This window comes from Colias croceus, chromosome 10 (genome assembly GCF_905220415.1).
Source record: "Colias croceus chromosome 10, ilColCroc2.1".
NCBI classification, from domain to species: Eukaryota; Metazoa; Arthropoda; class Insecta; order Lepidoptera; family Pieridae; genus Colias; species Colias croceus.
The window spans coordinates 2,540,688-2,559,290 of record NC_059546.1 but is presented as its reverse complement, the minus strand read 5'-3'; the positions used below and the strand labels follow the sequence as shown (position 1 = coordinate 2,559,290).

Below are 18,603 nucleotides of genomic sequence, written 5' to 3'. Positions count from 1 at the left end.
TAATCGATGTTTTTAAGCAGGTTACCTCTCTTCGAAGATAAAATTGATAGACGTCAAATGTTGCCTATTAAATTGGCTCGACATAATTATGATAGAGCCTAATTAAGGTAGGTGAAGAATAATGTGTCTCTTTAAATCGTAATATCTCAGGAATGATAATTTTTGGTAAAGAAATCATGGGATGTGATTTATGTAGAGATTTATAAGATCTAGAACTCTCTAGTTTGACGTCCTTTTTAAAAAATTTCGAGAAAAATCCAGAAAATTCGAGAAAAATCTAAAAAAACTGAGTTCCCATCCAAAATTTGGCTCTATCGGAATTATCGTTATTTCAAATGTTTAATTTGACTGGGAAAGGTACATTGTATGAAAGGTTGTGCACATTCCGTGATATTATGCCATATAGTATTGCTTTAGTTTTAAAATATGTTTTCAAGTAAAACTTCTTTAGACGCGTTGAGAGTAAAATTTCAAGGTCATGGCAATATCGTCACGTCATGGAGTAAAGCGATGATTTTGGTATCTTTGAATCTTGCCAAAGAAGTTTCGCTTCTGATACGTGTGCTAGATACACACCCCTCTTTTTTATACTTTTGTCCTAAAATATGTATTTTTTTTATACTAATTGGTCAATGCGTAACAAAAATAGTGTTGTTACCGTAGCGAATTTGTCAGTTTTTTTTTATGTCGGATCTTAATGATATTATTGATCATTAAATTTATTTTACATTAACTACTAAATATTGAATTTATATAACGACCTCAAGTAATACATGAAACTATATAGGAATGAGGTATACACAGCTACAGGAATTTCGACTTTAAAGCTAAAATAATTCTTCTTCTTACTTTTGTTTAAATTTGTATTATTTTTAATTTACGAAATTAGGTTAATAATAATTTATTTTGCGATGATAAAACAAAATGGATTTAAAGTGTCCATAAGCATTTGTTTCTATCTATTGTTTATAAAATAATACTTGTAATTTATTGTTGATACGTAATTAAGTTTTTGATCAAGCATTTTGTAGTTTGGTAGATTTTCTACTATTTTGTTATTACGATGACGTAAATAAATAAATATACTATTAAGGGCCGATTTTTCAATCCTTAGTTAAAACTTATTCATCGAATATCGTATTAAACCACCAAAAATGTGTTACTTGCCCACTTTTTGACAGTTTTTAGGTGACATCTGTATATTATTGTTTAATACTTTATTGGACGGATCAGTTTAACCAAGGATTGAAAAATCAGCCCTTAATAAATAAGGTATATATCACGGTGTTATTGGCGAGCTTGTGGATATCAGGAAAATGTTAAATTGTTATATATTTTAGGTAGAAAACGCAGAATTAAAAATACCTTCTTATCGTATATTGTTTTTATTTGTCCATAAAAAAGAATAAACAATTAATTGAAGTGAAACTTCTATATCGGGGTTGGAAAAAAATTTAGTGTAACATTTTTTCGTTACGCGCGACATTTTTCCGTTAAGCGCCATCTTTTTCTTATCCCTACCACGCGTGATTCGACGTATTTCTGTAAAGTTGCATAAAATAAATTATTTTTTGAAAAATAAAGAAGTTTCACTTCTTACGTGTGTACACTAGTACACGCACACATTTTTTTAAATAAATAACTTTTACACAGGTGTACATATAAAAGACAGTATGCTTACCTGTTAAACAGATAATTAAAATATTAATTTATTCGGTTTATCTAGATCTAAATATATTTTATCGATTTTTTTAAATAGTTTAGAAGTAGTAGTATCTATTTTGAAAATTATTGTACTCGTACTGATCTTTTTCACAGATTTTTACTTCGGACCAGGGGAAAATGGCGAAACGGTGTTCTACTACCAGGGCTTCAGATTCCACAGGAACTACGTGAACGGTGACAAAGTATCATGGAAGTGCAACAAGTGGAGGTGTAATTACCGAGTCTTAACATTCGGTAGTGACATTGTATCGGTGAAGAACACTCATAATCACGCTACTAATCGCTACTAATGTGTCGACAATGTTTGCAAAACCAGGGGAACATGTGAGGAAAATGAAATAAAGTACCAGGAGAACATGTATGGGGAGGATGTTCTAGTTGATTTGGTGTATGGTGTTGGAATCTAAACCTTCAAGCAGTTATAATAAAAGTGATATTGGGTCTTTTGTGTGATATGGTCCAAGTCATAAGGGGTATTTTTCATCATTAATGTCACCAATTGCAAGATATATGTTTGTCATTTCCGATACAGTTGTATGTAATATATGTTATTATTTTGTATCATTAACTCTCTTTATGATTGTTAGTTAAATTATTCTTTGACGACTTAATTAAATAAGTAGGTAATTAAAAAATAAATAATATGCTCGTCTCGCTTGTTGTATGTATAAATATATCTGTAGAGCGGACCGGTATGTTAAAAATAAAGTTGACTCTTTAAGTTTTTGTATTCATCGGTATTATATTTATGTTTTGTTTGACATTTTAATTATTAAAAGATTTGTTTAATTACATAAATTTTCTATCAATTCATCGTACATAGGTTTTTTTATACGAATTTTTTTGTGGATTAGGTTTTATTATAATTACTGAATCTTTAAATTTTCAACAAATATGTTGTTTTAGTGCACTGAAAATATTGCTTTAACATTTATATATTCTTACTTATATATGAAATGAAACACACAATGTAAAAAAAATTGTAAATAGGTAAATACTAAATAGTAACTCTACAATTTTATAAAAATCACATCCTTCAAAACGGAATTAAAACCGAACTTTCTTTCCAGATCTAAAACCGGTGTTCGCGCAATCGCAAAGAGGGAACAAGGTTATAATGATCGGTAAATACCGGTTTAACCGAGTGACGAAACACGGTACGAAGTCCAGATGGGTCTGCGTGAAGGCCAAGGCTGGGTGTAGAGCGTCCCTACATACTGTCGAAAACGCGATCATCAGGGTGTGTGGCACCCACAACCCTATCGCCCATATGAGTGCTAATCGATGTTAAGTCTTATAACAGTGCAATAAGGATCAGTTTGAACGACGTGCTGATTTAGTTAAGGTCGGTTTCGCTGTGACCGGGTTTTAAATATTTTATGGTTATGGTTGCAATGATGTTGTTATAAGTTCGTATTAGCGTCCATTCGTTTTTGTTACTTTTTCGTAGAATAAATTTATTGACAATAAATATTATACTTAATCCAAAAAGGTTTAAGGTAAATAATTGTAAGACGTGTTCTGCAAAACATCCTCCATAAAAGCAATAAGGCATATTTTACTTATTAATGTATTGTTATAATAGTGTAATATTATCGTGTTATTAAATTGTGCTCGTTTCATACATTAATTATTAACTAAAATATATATTAGTATTTACTAAAGCTAATAAGCAAGTGTACACTGTATAACACCTTTTTAATATGTCACGTAATATAACAATATTTAGAAAGAAAAGAAAACAATAATTCTATAAATTTTCACTATTGTTAAAATATTAAAAACCTGCACAAATATTAGATGTTATAATGCTTTGGTTTCCTAGGAAAGCGGTGCCGTCATAATATAGCGGCCGTAATACAGCAGTGAGTGACGTCACTAGAACGTTGTCTATGTACAAATATGGCGCGGTTACCTAGAGAGCGGTAACTGACAGCGTAACGTCAAAAAGCGGTGCCGCCAAGAAGCTTATATCTAATACACTAGAGACCTCAGTATGAACACTAACCTGTCACAAGAAAATATGACCTTGAATGACGCCTGTATCTTCCTTCATCCCTTTCACACCAACTTGCCAAGTTAGGTGTGAAAGGGACAAAAAAACATACAGGCGTCATTCAAGGTCATACCTTCCCGTGACAAATCAACGTTCATAGTGCAATCTCCAGTGTATTAGATATAAGCTTCTTGGGTGCCGCCATTTGCATGACAGCCGTCTTGTCGGTGTCAGATGGTTTGGTGAACGTTTCATTGATAGCGGTGAAGCTATTTATAATACGTATTTGTGTTTTTGTGTTTTTTTACTCTTGGAGCAGCGAGGACGACGAAATTTTAATAGATTTCGTACGTAATCACGAAGCAATATATAATATAAAAAGTAAAGATTATAGAAAAAGTCAACTGAAACAGAATTGGTTGCGTGAAATTGGAGAAATATGAAATAAAACAGGTTAGTAAGCATAAACAATTTAGAAAAAGTTTATAATTAGTACCTATGACTGACGGTGTGTTAAAATGGCCGTGGAGCTTTCCAAATGTCACCGTAAAGATGGCCGTCTTATTGCGGCCGCTATATGACGACACCGCTTTCCTAGGAAACCAAAGCTTAAGTATTCCTAGGTCATTTATGTATTATGGAAAATTTATTAACTTCTTGCATATTGAAGTAATTTAAAGATATTATTGTTACATTTTATATGACAAATAAATAATAGGTATTAATGCAAAATATTGTATAATTGTATATATACGTTACTATTTTATAGATAGGTATACTAACTTACCGACGGTTAACATAATGTTGACTTTGACATAATTTCATTACTATTTTATGGGCCAGTAAGCTAGAAAAGTAATCCACTGAATCGTGCTCTTAAACTAATATTACTAATTAGTTTTTCATTTATATGTTAACATTTTCATAAATTATTTTATAAGTATTCGTTGTGAATTTCTTAAGTTTTATAAAATTAAATAAAGGGTTTTATATAGCTTTTTGTTTCTATTTAACAGAAGGACGACTTTTGCGTGCAAAAAATGTTATATAAATAATAAACTAAATGTGCGATTAAACCATGATTTGTTCATATCTTTGTTGTTATTTATTGATAAAGAAACTGGATTGATTCTGAAATTGGGTAGGTAGTCTTAGAACCATAAGTTTCTGCAACTTAATGTTCCAAAAAGTTTTACTATCGTAAAAGTTAAAGTTTCACACAGTCTACTTGCAATAATGATTTAGGTAATTATAATGCATACTTTTGTTCTAAATATACCTACTACTCTACCCAGATATCGATAAAAAAACTTGTTCAATCATTTATTATTAAGCCGATACACGAAATTTTACCAGTCTCATAAACATTTAACGGGTAACCAATTCAGTATAATTTCAGAGGTTTACTTCGAGCCCTCCAGGAATGGCAGAAGAATTCTCTGTATCGGCAAACAACGGTACGGCTTGTACAATGAACGGTTGGACAACCAAACAAAATCGTGGATTTGTACCAAGAAGAACAATGGATGCCGAGCCCGCGTTGTCACGCAAGGCGACCAAGTGTTGAAACGATACAATTTTCATTGTCACGAATAATTCAATATTATTGACATGTTGATTGTTCCAATGATACTATAAGTAAAAAGGTACATAGGCTAAATACGCTCCGGGAGCGATACGTTGAAATGTGGCAACTTAGGAATTGACAGTTGTCTCTTTCTCCCTCACGATAGTTGAATCATGCCGTCTTACTTGTGTCTTAGGCCGGTTGCAGAGCTTCACCGACCGTCAGTGCGTACCATCGGCCCTGACGATACGCATCAACAATGTGTATGACTGAACAATAATATGACACCGTATGACAATACGCGTGCGTATGGTCGGTCTAGCTATGAACATCATCATCAGCCCATATTATACGTTCCCACTGCTGGGACACGGGCCTCCTATGAGGGTACAGGCCATATTCCACCACGCTGGCCAAGTGCGTGTTGGCGGATGACACATGTCGTCGAACTATACTAAGCACCTATGTCGTCGAAGCTATGAACGGTTTTATGAATTTCCATACATATGACAAGCGCGACTGACGTACGCACTGATGGTCAGTCAAGCTCTGCAACCGACCTAATCGTGTTTGAATTTGTGTGCTGTGTTTGAAGATCGAATGCTGTGTTGGTATTCTATCTCCTCCTTTTTACTTATAATATCATTGTCTCGTATTTATTTCTATTGTCATAAATAACAGAGTTGTTTATGTCTTTTACTATAAATATTATGTCTCTCGATGTACGAATTTCAATTGTAACATATTTAAAATAATTGTAAGTTATGTAAGTAAATTGTGAATGAACATAAATTTATGTGAATTGTTGTAAATAAATGGACTATTTCCAGGATGTTAGTTTTTGTATATTATTACTATTTAGTCACATGGATTACCCATAATAATTCATTATTCTCAGACTATTTAACTAATTCTGGACTATAAAATATTTATTTAATATTGTTTATGTGTCTCATATGATCTTATTATCTAACAGTATATTTTGGAGAGACCGCGAAGGGGCGACCGGCGTTATATTTTAACGGTTTCAAATTCACTCAACATAGTTCCAGTAAAGGATCCAAAATAAGATGGGTTTGCTTCCGAGTAAAGTTCGGTTGCAGAGCCACTGTGGTTATGGAGGACGACGTTATAATAAAAGTATTAAACGGGCATAATCACACGCAAAATATGACTCATAGCCAAGCTACGCATGGCTCTAATCCTAGTACAACGTCGCATGGCCATAATCTCAACGCATTGACGTCGCATGCCAATTTTTTGGCATCGCATGGGTCTAATCCGAGTAATATAATATTGCAAGATAATAATTATGCTATGCGGGATGAAGGATATTTGATGGATATGTACGAACGGTATTAAATATTGTTATAATTGTTTACATGTTGTATACAAAGTTCATTTTCGTTTGACCTTTTTTTTATTTTTGATGAGTTTTTTGTAATTGTTGAGTTTAATTTGGCAGCTCTTTGCGAACCATCAGGTACAAAGTATAATTATTGAGTTTTCTGATTTATCAATACGGTATTAGTAATACGACACGTACCTAGCTATGTGTAATAATATACAACAAACATACCAAATGTAATTAGGGATTAAAGGAGAATGGCGAAACTGGGCCTAACATAAATAAGGCCTTACAGAAATGATAATAAATTTAAAATTCATTATGTTATTTTTAATAATTCTTGGTAAAATATTGACTTCTGATTCTATGGGAAAACAAATGTTTGAAAAAAAAGATAATATGTTCACTAACGGCATTGTTATTTAGATTTCTATGACTACCGGTCTTATCAAGCAGAGATTGTCAGTGCTGTCAGGAGTAAAATAGTCGATATATCGATTAAAACGAATGAATATTTATTTTCATTTTTAGTTTTATACAAAACTCAAATGCTTTATGAATCAGAAATATAAGTTGACTGCGTTACATATTTTATTTTTAACTTTTTAGCACGCTATTTATTTAGGTAATCCGTAATTCTATACATTTTTACTCATGGCGGCCGCACTTTGTAAGAATATTTCTGAAATGTAGCTGGCCGCTTCAATTTTAATTACAATGTCATGTTTGTCGTTTGACTTTTGACATTTGATTGAGGTTTTTCGTTACGTTACATTCGACTTTGTGCTTGTGGTTAACTTATTTTCTTCATCTTTATCGACTTTCGCTACGTATTACGGACACTGACGATCTCTGTTATTACTACCAACCAACGCTTGCACACCGGACTTTGATTACCTGCCTTTACGACTCACTACTGCTACCCTACATGGACACCGACTTTGCATCCGATTTTTCATTTACAAATATGAACTGCATCAACTGTGGTATTAATGCTAATCGTAACAATGCTATACGTATGCATTTGTTACAAGATAACGCAATAATATCAATTATACAAGGGTGGGCTGCTCCTCTAACGGTTAGTGGATTAGTATTATCTAAAGTATTTAGTACTAGCTATTGAAATTAAACAAAAATGTAAACACACATTGTTTTATATATATACTAGCGGTTCACCCCGGCTTCGCCCGTGGTACCTACATGTTTAAACTATCCTATCTCTCAAGTTGGATTGAACTCCACAAGTTGTGCGAATTTTATTATAATCGGTTAAGTGGTTTAGGAGTCCATTGAGGACAAACATTGTGACACGAGATTTATATATATTCACTTTCTTTTGTCCAATTGTAATATTAATTCTTTATTTGTAGATCACTCACTCTGATCACATATTATTTGATGCATGCTGGAAACTTGCAAATGATTCTTTGAGGATTGAAAATCATGAAGATGACAATGCAGTTGGTTTCCTTAGGTTCATATCAAATTAAGCAAGCAAGGTCCTATTATGGTGAGCACATAAGAAACGATGGCAAATATGTTATAGAAGTGTGCCGTGAATCAGACAGCGACATACAGAGAGCACTGTCGACATCAAGTACTACATCGCTTTTAAGAGGTCGCATTCAATCCAGGCATAGAAGTAGTAAAACTTATTTTACTTATATTTTAGTCGACAGTGCTCTCATGGGAAGGGAAGCAATAACAGTCTATTATTGTAATTGTTTAGTAGGAAGAAGAACTGTAGGTTGCTGCTGTCACGTTATGTCCATAATATGGTACCTTAGCTGGGCAAGGTATCAACCAGATTTAATGCCGCCAGCACAGTTTCTGGATGATGTGTTAATTGTTTATGATGATAATGATGAATAAACGATTTATGAAAAAACGTGTTTTATTTTATATATAAGTACCTACGATGTTTTGGTAGGTACTCTAAAAGAATTAAAGTTCGATCCAATATCTCTATTACCTAACTGTTCTTCTGTTACACTCTTTATCTAAATAATATATATTATAGGATATAAACTTACCTTTACTTAGAAAGAAACAAAGCTATTCATTGAACTCGAGCAAACCTAACCTCAATTTTAGTGACGTTACATGCTCAATATCTCTGCTATCCCATAGAACAGAACTTTAATTGTTATATTTATAGAATCTGTATATTTTTATCTATTTAACCCCACATAAATCATCAGTGTAACGATCAGGCCCAAAGTCCTATGGGAGTTCGCCATTCTCCATTGAAAAATAAAAATACGAATGTACCTTTTTATTATCTAACTAAGTACACCATATTATATATTAAAGTAAAAAAAAAACGACGTGTGGCACTCGGGGACTGCCGCGGTAAAGCTATTGCATGCTATGCCTTCAAGCCACACCTCCGCCCGTCGGAGTGGGGAGCGTGAGGTTTTTACGGAATTTCTCGATTCGGTCCCCGCACTCAAGGCCCGCGATAGAAGCTATGCAATAACTTAAAAACTTTACTTTAATATTTAGGTTTTACTGCCACGGCTGTGACTTGGATAAAAACATATTATGTAATAAATAGAAGATTTCCAATCTATAACATTCCCCTTCCTGTGACTTTATTTTTCATATTACTGTGATTTTATTTTTAGTACCAGTCTTCACTACATCTAAACGAGGAAAGCCTATCATACAAATAGGAAAATACAGATTCAAAAGAGCATGCCATGCTACAAAAGATGGAGTGGTCATTCCATGGAGTTGTATTAACGACTCTTCACGATGTAGAGCCAGACTAAAAACGCATAATGGTGAAATCATTTTTGCAAATAAGGAACATAATCATTAATGAATATTTTTTTTTTACGTGAGTTTCTCTGATTACTATTCTGTTCTCTTATAAATTTAGGACTAGGACATAAATGATTATTAAAAAAGGATGAAAAGATAAGTATTTTTCATTGGACTTATTCCTATAATATATTGCTATTTATATTGAGATATTTTCACCTTCGAAAGTCATGTGTAAGGTTGAAGGAACATCAGTCATTTCTTACGATGATCGAGGCCTCTGTGGGTGGTATCATTTTCCTTATTCCAGTCCATCCCGTATTCATATTTTATTTATTTTTTACACATTAACAGAGGCTTAATAGTTATTATGGTGGTTGCTTACTGCATCAGGTACAAGTATAATTATTGAGTTTCCTTATTAATCGATACAGTAGTCGTATTACTAAAATACGACATATACTTACCTATGTGTAATAAATAATGATATACAACAAACATACCAAATATTATAATTAGGGATTAAAATTTTTATATTGAAAAATAAAAAATACCTACCTTACCTCATTATTACCGTACCTTATTACACAGTGAATAAAAAAAAACTGTATTATAATTGGTTTAGCTGGCTGTGTCTTTTAAAAAACTATATTAGAGAAGATTTCCAATCTATGGCTTTCCCGTTTTTGTTACTTCCCTTTCGTTTGGCTTTTTTATTTTTGATGAAACTATGATTCTTTTTTTTATTTTTAGTACCAGTCTTCACTACATCTCAACGAGGAAAACCTATCATACAAATAGGAAAGTACAGGTTCAAAAGAGCAAGCCGTGCTTCAAAAGATGGAGTGGTCATTCCATGGAGTTGTATTAACGACTCTATACGATGTAGAGCCAGACTAAAAACGCATAATGGTGAAAACATTTTTGCAAATATGGAACACAATCATTAATGAATATTTTTTTTACTTGAGTTTCTCTGATTACTATTCTGTTCTCATATAAATCTAGAACTAGGACACAAATGATTATTAAATAAAGGATTAAAAATATTTTTCATTGGACTTATTCCTATTTATATTGAGATATTATCACCTTTGAAAGTCATGTTGTAAGGTTGAAGGAACATCAGTCATATGAGCTATATTTCTTTCGATGATCGAGGCCTCTGTGGGTGGTATCATTTTCCTTATTCCAGTCCATCCCGTTCTCATATTTTCTTTATTTATACACATTTACAGAGGCTTAATAGTAATTATGGTGGTTGCTCACTGCATCAGGTACAAGTATAATTATTGAGTTTCCTTATTTATCGATACAGTAGTCGTATTACTAAAATACGACATATACCTACCTATGTGTAATAAATAATGATATACAACAAACATAACTACCAAATATTGTAATTAGGGATTAAAATTTTTATATTGAAAAATAAAAATTACTTACCTTGAATTTATATTTTTTTGGTTTTTATGGCATTCATTCTTTTCTATTAATTTCATTCATTTTTTTCTATTCTTTATAAATTTATAATACCTAACTTACCTTATTATTGCCGTACCTTATTATACAGTAAATAAAAATCTGTATTATAATTGGTTCAGCTGGCTGTGCCTTCTAAAAAACTATATTAGAGAAGATTTCCAATCTATGGTTTTCCCTTTTTTGTCACTTCCCTTTCGTTTGGCTTTTTTATTTTTGATGTAACTATGATTTTTTTAGTACCAGTCTTCACTACATCTCAACGAGGAAAACCTATCATACAAATAGGTAAATACAGGTTCAAAAGAACCAGCTATGCTCCAAAAGATGGAGTGATCATTCGATGGAATTGTATTAACGACTCTTCACGATGTAGAGCCAAACTAAAAACGCTTAATGATGAAATCATTTTTGTAAATATGGAACATAATCATTAATGAATATTTTTTTTTACGTGAGTTTCTCTGATTACTATTCTGTTCTCATATAAATCTAGAACTAGGACACAAATGATTATTATATAAAGGATTAAAAATATTTTTCATTGGACTTATTCCTATTTATATTGAGATATTATCACCTTTGAAAGTCATGTTGTAAGGTTGAAGGAACATCAGTCATATGAGCTATATTTCTTTCGATGATCGAGGCCTCTGTGGGTGGTATCATTTTCCTTATTCCAGTCCATCCCGTTCTCATATTTTCTTTATTTTATACACATTTATAGAGGCTTAATAGTAATTATGGTGGTTGCTCACTGCATCAGGTACAAGTATAATTATTGAGTTTCCTTATTTATCGATACAGTAGTCGTATTACTAAAATACGACATATACCTACCTATGTGTAATAAATAATGATATACAACAAACATACCAAATATTGTAATTAGGGATTAAAATTTTTATATTGAAAAATAAAAATTACTTACCTTGAATTTATATTTTTTTGGTTTTTATGGCATTCATTCTTTTCTATTAATTTCATTCATTTTTTTCTATTCTTTATAAATTTATAATACCTAACTTACCTTATTATTGCCGTACCTTATTATACAGTAAATAAAAATCTGTATTATAATTGGTTCAGCTGGCTGTGCCTTCTAAAAAACTATATTAGAGAAGATTTCCAATCTATGGTTTTCCCTTTTTTGTCACTTCCCTTTCGTTTGGCTTTTTTATTTTTGATGTAACTATGATTTTTTTAGTACCAGTCTTCACTACATCTCAACGAGGAAAACCTATCATACAAATAGGTAAATACAGGTTCAAAAGAACCAGCTATGCTCCAAAAGATGGAGTGATCATTCGATGGAATTGTATTAACGACTCTTCACGATGTAGAGCCAAACTAAAAACGCTTAATGATGAAATCATTTTTGCAAATATGGAACATAATCATTAATGAATATTTTTTTTTACTTGATGCTCACTGCATCAGGTACAAGTATAATTATTGAGTTTCCTTATTTATCGATACAGTAGTCGTATTACTAAAATACGACATATACCTACCTATGTGTAATAAATAATGATATACAACAAACATACCAAATATTGTAATTAGGGATTAAAATTTTTATATTGAAAAATAAATAAATACCATAATTGGTTTATCTGGCTTTACCTTCTAAAAAACCATATTAGAGAAGATTTCCAATATATGGCTTTCCATTTTTTTGTCACTTCCCTTTTGTTTGGATTTTTTATTTTTGATGTAACTACGATTTTATTATTTTATTTTTAGTACCAGTCTTCACTAGATCTCAACGAGGAAAACCTATTATACAAATAGGAAAATACAGGTTCAAAAGAGCAAGCCATGCTTCAAAAGATGGAGTGGTCATTCGATGGAATTGTATTAACGACTATATAAGATGTAGAGCAAAACTAAAAACGCATAATGATGAAATCATTTTTGTAAATATGGAACATAATCATTAATAAATACTTTTTTACTTGAGTTTCGCTGATTGCTCTTCTGTTCTCTCCTAAGTCTAGGACTAGGCCACAAATGATTATTAAAAAAGGATGAAACGATATGTATTCTTCATTGGACTTATTCCTATAATAAATTCCTATTTATATTGAGATATTTTCACTTTCGAAAGTCATGTTGTAAGGTTGAAGGAACATCAGCGAGTCATATTATGAGCTATATTTTTTCTACGATGATCGAGGCCTCTGTGGGTGATACCACTTTTCTTATTCCAGTCCACTCCGTATTCATATTTTCTTCATTCTTTACACATTAACAGAGGCTTAATAATTATTATGTGTGTGGCAGCTAGTACCTTATATGAATATTACCGACTAAATCTCTTTTCAGAATTTACATTTACAACATCCAAGTTTGGTAAGCCGGCTATACAAATGGGCGAGTACAGGTTCAACAAGAAGTCTGGAAGTAAGGGCCCTAAAGGACGCTGGGTGTGCACCAAAGTTGCCATGGGCTGTAAGGCTCATATAATTACTATGAATAATAAATTAATATCTTTCGTTAATGTACACCATCATTAATGACTGTAGAATTAACTGTGCCCATTTTTTTAATAGATATGATGCTTAATAATATGTTTGACTTTAAGAGCTTTTTATTTATGTATTTACTATCCGCTCGCCGCGACTCCGCCCCACCGGGATAAAATAAAATTGATTATTTAAAGTGGATTATTTATTCATTTAAAATGATTTAAGTTTAAATAAATAAAAAATGAATGATGGGATGGTGATGCTAATTGGTAAAAAATTTGAACACGTTTTATTAATGATTTTGGAAAAATTAAATTTAAGAAAAGCTAATATTTGAATGTAGAAGTAGGTGGAATAAAAAGAAATCTCTCTTTTTCAGACGCACCTATATTCACAACATCCAGGCACGGTAAGCCGGCTATACAAATGGGCGCGTACAGGTACAACAAGTGGTCTGGCAGTAAGGGCCCTAAAGGGCGCTGGGTATGCACCAGAATTGCGAACGGCTGTAAGGCCCTTATCATTACTATGGATAATGAATTAGTATCTTTCGTTAATGAACATAATCATTAATTAATGTAGAATTAACTGTGTTGAAGTTTTAAATAGACGCTGCCTAAATATGTAAGGGCTTTTTATTTATGTACTAGCCGCTCGTTGGGCCCGACCGGGATAAAACAAAATTGATTATTAAAAGTGGTACAGATTATTTATTTATTTAAGATTATTTACTTTTAAATAAATAAAAAAGAGTGTGTGCCGAGCACACATGTCAGAAGTGAAACTTCTTTGGCAAGATTCAAAGAAACTAAAATCATCGCCTTATTCCATAAGGTATTTCGGTATTGCGATGTGGAAAACACATAACACTCCCAGTTAGCGTGAATCCTAATTGGTAAAAAATTTGAGCGCGTTTTATTAATGTATTCGGAAAAAATATATTTGAAGATAGCTAGTACCTAAATGTAGAAGTGAAGTGGGTGGAATAAAAATAAATCTCTTTTCAGACGAACCTATATTCACAACATCCAGGATGGGTAAGCCGGCTATACAAATGGGCAAGTACAGGTACAACAAGTGGTCTGGCAGTAAGGGCCCTAAAGGGCGCTGGATGTGCACCAGAGTTGCGAAGGGCTGTAAGGCCCGTATCATTACTATGGATAATGAATTAGTATCTTTCGTTTATGAACATAATCACTAATTATTGTAGAATGAACGATGAATTACTAATTAATGATAATGAAATATTTTTGCATGTGGAATTGTGTGTTGAAGTTCCTAATAAACGGGAATATAATGGTACAAAATTTGAGCGCTTTTTATTAATATGTTTCGAGAAATTATATTAAGATGACTTGTAATGAATGTAGATGTGAAATGGATTTAGGTCAGCATAGCCATTAGCCACAATGGAAAGATGCTTCTTGTAATTATTAAATTCAAGTAACCGCTTATCATCTGGGGGCACGGTAGTGCCCCCGCCAAGACGAGCCAAGCGAACAAGCGAAGCGCACGGGCACTACCTACCTTTTCTCGAAGCGCTTCGACGTTTTTTTGAACCCTCATAACTTGGGTTTGGATTATGCTAGATCAACAAAATTTTCGGGATATATTGCCAATAGCGGACTTATTGAAAATATTAAGTTTTAATTACATTAGCTTTTATACTTCAGATTTTATTTATATCTAAAAAACGCTAATTTCGTCACTGACTCACTGATGATCATCAAAATTGTTAAGGTATTTCCTAATGTCCTAGAAAGCTGAAATTTTGTATGTAAGCTAGTATTAGCACACAAACAACAAAAAAATTATAAAATTTGTAACTTTCATCCCCCAACCCCTTAAACTAGGGGATGGGAGTTTGTATGAGACCTGTAATTTTAAATTAAATTTTGATGACACTAAAGGTCTAATCTAATAATCTAAAACTTGGTTAGATATATAACTCCTTGTTAAAAAAAAAAAATTAATCGATATATAAAATTTTGTTACAAACAACTTACAAAAAGAAATGAAATCCCACCAAAAACATTTTCATGTAAAATGTTGCCAAGACGAGCCGATATGACTCGCACTGTCAAAAAGTTATCAGATCTCATGTAGAGCCAAGCTTCTAACACTACACGCCCTAACTCTACAAGGCCTAACTTCACAAACTCTACACCTTAGCCAAAATATGAGGCTTGGCCGTTCGTTACTACAAGAACTATTGTATAACACAAAAGTAATGAACAGTGAATTAATTTATCACCTTACGCCGATGTGAATGTAGCGAAATGGCCAAGCCACATATTTTGACTAAGGTGTAGAGTTTGTGAAGTTAGGCCTTGTAGAGTTAGGGCGTGTAGTGTTAGAAGCTTGGCTCTACATGAGATCTGATAACTTTTTGACAGTGCGAGTCATATCGGCTCGTCTTGGCAACATTTTACATGAAAATGTTTTTGGTGGGATATTATTATATAAGAATGAATATTTTTATGAACTGGTAATGTAGTCCTACTGGTAGTACTAAGATGTATTTCGATAATGAAATATTATGAACCCATTTTTTTCTTGGACATTATTTATTTTAAAATTTTTACTAATTTTGGTATTCACATATAAATTGATTTCCAATGTTTTATTTCAGTCCTTTGTTTAACAAATTGGTAAATGGTTAATAAACATGATCCTTTTTAGGACATGAATTGATAAAATGATAGTTTGAAAATGACTGTAGAATTAACTGTGTCCATCTTTTAATAGATATGATGCTTTATAATATGTTTGACTTTAAGAGCTTTTTATTTATACATATTAGCCTCTCGTCGCGACTCCGCCCGCCCTTAATAAAAAAATTGATTATTAAAAGTGGTATAGATTATTAAGCTATTGTATACCTTCTATCGCGGGCCTTGAGCGCGGGGACCGAATCTAGAAATTACTTAATGAAAAAACCTCACGCTCTCCACTCCGACGGGCACGGAGGTGTGGCTTGAAGGCATGGCATGCAATAGCTTTACCGCGGCAGTCCCCGAGTGCCACACGTCTTTTTTTATTTATTTAAGATTACATTTAAACAAATAAAAAAAGAATGATGGCATGAATCCTTATTGGTAAAAAATTTGAACACGTTTTATTAATGTATTCGGAAAAATTAAATTTGAGGAAAGGTAATATCTAAATGAAGAAGTGGGTGGAATAAAAAGAAATCTCTCTTTTTAGACGCACCTATATTCACAACATCCAGGCGCGGTAAGCCGGCTATACAAATGGGCGAGTACAGGTTCAACAAGAAGTCTGGAAGTAAGGGCCCTAAAGGACGCTGGGTGTGCACCAAAGTTGCCATGGGCTGTAAGGCTCATATAATTACTATGGATAATAAATTAATATCTTTCGTTAATGTACACCATCATTAATGACTGTAGAATTAACTGTGCCCATTTGTTTAATAGATATGATGCTTAATAATATGTTTGACTTTAAGAGCTTTTTACTTATGTATTTACTATCCGCTCGCCGCGACTCCGCCCCACCGGGATAAAATAAAATTGATTATTTAAAGTGGATTATTTATTCATTTAAAATGATTTAAGTTTAAATAAATAAAAAATGAATGATGGGATGGTGATCCTAATTGGTAAAAAATTTGAACACGTTTTATTAATGATTTCGGAAAAATTAAATTTAAGAAAAGCTAATATTTAAATGTAGAAGTGGGTGGAATAAAAAGAAATCTCTCTTTTTCAGACGCACCTATATTCACAACATCCAGGCTATACAAATGGGCGCGTACAGGTACAACAAGTGGTCTGGCAGTAAGGGCCCTAAAGGGCGCTGGGTATGCACCAGAATTGCGAACGGCTGTAAGTCCCTTATCATTACTATGGATAATGAATTAGTATCTTTCGTTAATGAACATAATCATTAATGATTAATTGAGTCGATACATATCAAACTCCGGTAAGTCCACTCCCCGCCAAAATTGAGATAACAATGGCGCCAATTTTGAAATGTAAAACTAAACCAGTCTGTACTTTTCAAAGTTAGGTAAGTCAATCGTATCTCTATTAAAGTAAGGTTTAAAGTAAATGTTTTTTTTTTCAAACTCCGGTATGTCCGTCGACAGTGGTTTATCAAACTTAGGTAAGTCCATTTCGACCAATCACAGCGCAGTATGGCACTAAAATGGCTGCCATTTCTCTCAATTTTGTTGAAGCTAACACGTGTGACCAATGCTTATAAATTGTTTTAATTGATAAATGATGGAAGAAAACAGTTTTACTATAGAGGTGGTGGTTCTAGACAAAGCAAGGAAAAAAACAATACCAAAAGCTAAAACAGACAAGGCTCAGAAAACAGCTAAAAGATAAATGAAACTAGACGCACAGCACACGCACAGTAGTTATTCCCAGCCATGAAGCCCAGGTCCGAACTGAGATTTTTTCAACCGTTTTGATTTATTGACCCCTCACTTTGCCCAGCAGTGGGATGATGAAGGTTAATAATAATAATAATTTGTATCTTTTAATTTACATATTTTATTTTAATGTCCAATACTTACAACGCGACAAACTATCTACCCAATTCCACCACCTCAGTACGTCCCAAAACTGAGTTCTATCAAATCCCTGTAAGTCCATTAGAAATTTTTCAAATTCCTGTAAGTCCAAGATGATGTTTTTCAAAACCCGGTAAGTTTAAGCTGGTACATATCAAACGCCTGTATGTCCAGATTTAAATCTAATTTTGTGGTATAATCATCAAGTAATACATTTCTTTTTCTTCGTAAAAATAATTCTAATGTATTATATTATATCCGTCATAAATTATAAAGGTCCAAACATATTGTTTTTTTAAGTTATTAAAAATACCTCGATTCCCACATTTTCTGTTAGAATGGACTTACCGGAGTTTGATATGTATCGACTCAATTATTGTAGAATTAACTGTGTTGAAGTTTTTAATAGATGCTGCCTAAATATGTTAGGGCTTTTTATTTATGTACTAGCCGCTCGTTGGGCCCGACCGATATAAAACAAAATTGATTATTAAAAGTCGTACAGATTATTTATTTATTTAAGATTATTTAATTCTAAATAAATAAAAAAGAGTGTGTGCCGAGCACACATGTCAGAAGTGAAACTTCTTTGGCAAGATTCAAAGAAACTAAAATCATCGCCTTATTCCATAAGGTATTTTGGTATTGCGGTGTGGAAAACACATGACACTCCCAGTTAGCGTGAATCCTAATGGGTAAAAA

At 32.7% G+C, this 18,603-nt stretch overlaps 1 protein-coding gene across 19 annotated transcripts in view; it reads left to right on the top strand.

The window, feature by feature from the left end:
- The window catches only part of LOC123694735 (protein tramtrack, beta isoform), a 437,925-nt gene that overhangs the window by 200,540 nt on the left and 218,782 nt on the right, over positions 1-18,603 (top strand). Inside the window, exons 5-7 of one of the 19 annotated variants that reach the window (XM_045640240.1) lie at positions 13,216-13,341; positions 13,738-13,866; positions 14,366-14,574. The exons of 16 other annotated variants lie outside the window; for them this stretch is intronic. In XM_045640240.1, coding sequence (XP_045496196.1) covers positions 13,216-13,341; positions 13,738-13,866; positions 14,366-14,559 — 449 coding nt within the window. In that variant the 3' untranslated portion in view covers positions 14,560-14,574. Of the gene's footprint in view, positions 1-13,215; positions 13,342-13,737; positions 13,867-14,365; positions 14,575-18,603 lie in introns of those variants that run through there. 2 more of the 19 variants (XM_045640245.1, XM_045640244.1) reach the window with 2 other exon arrangements.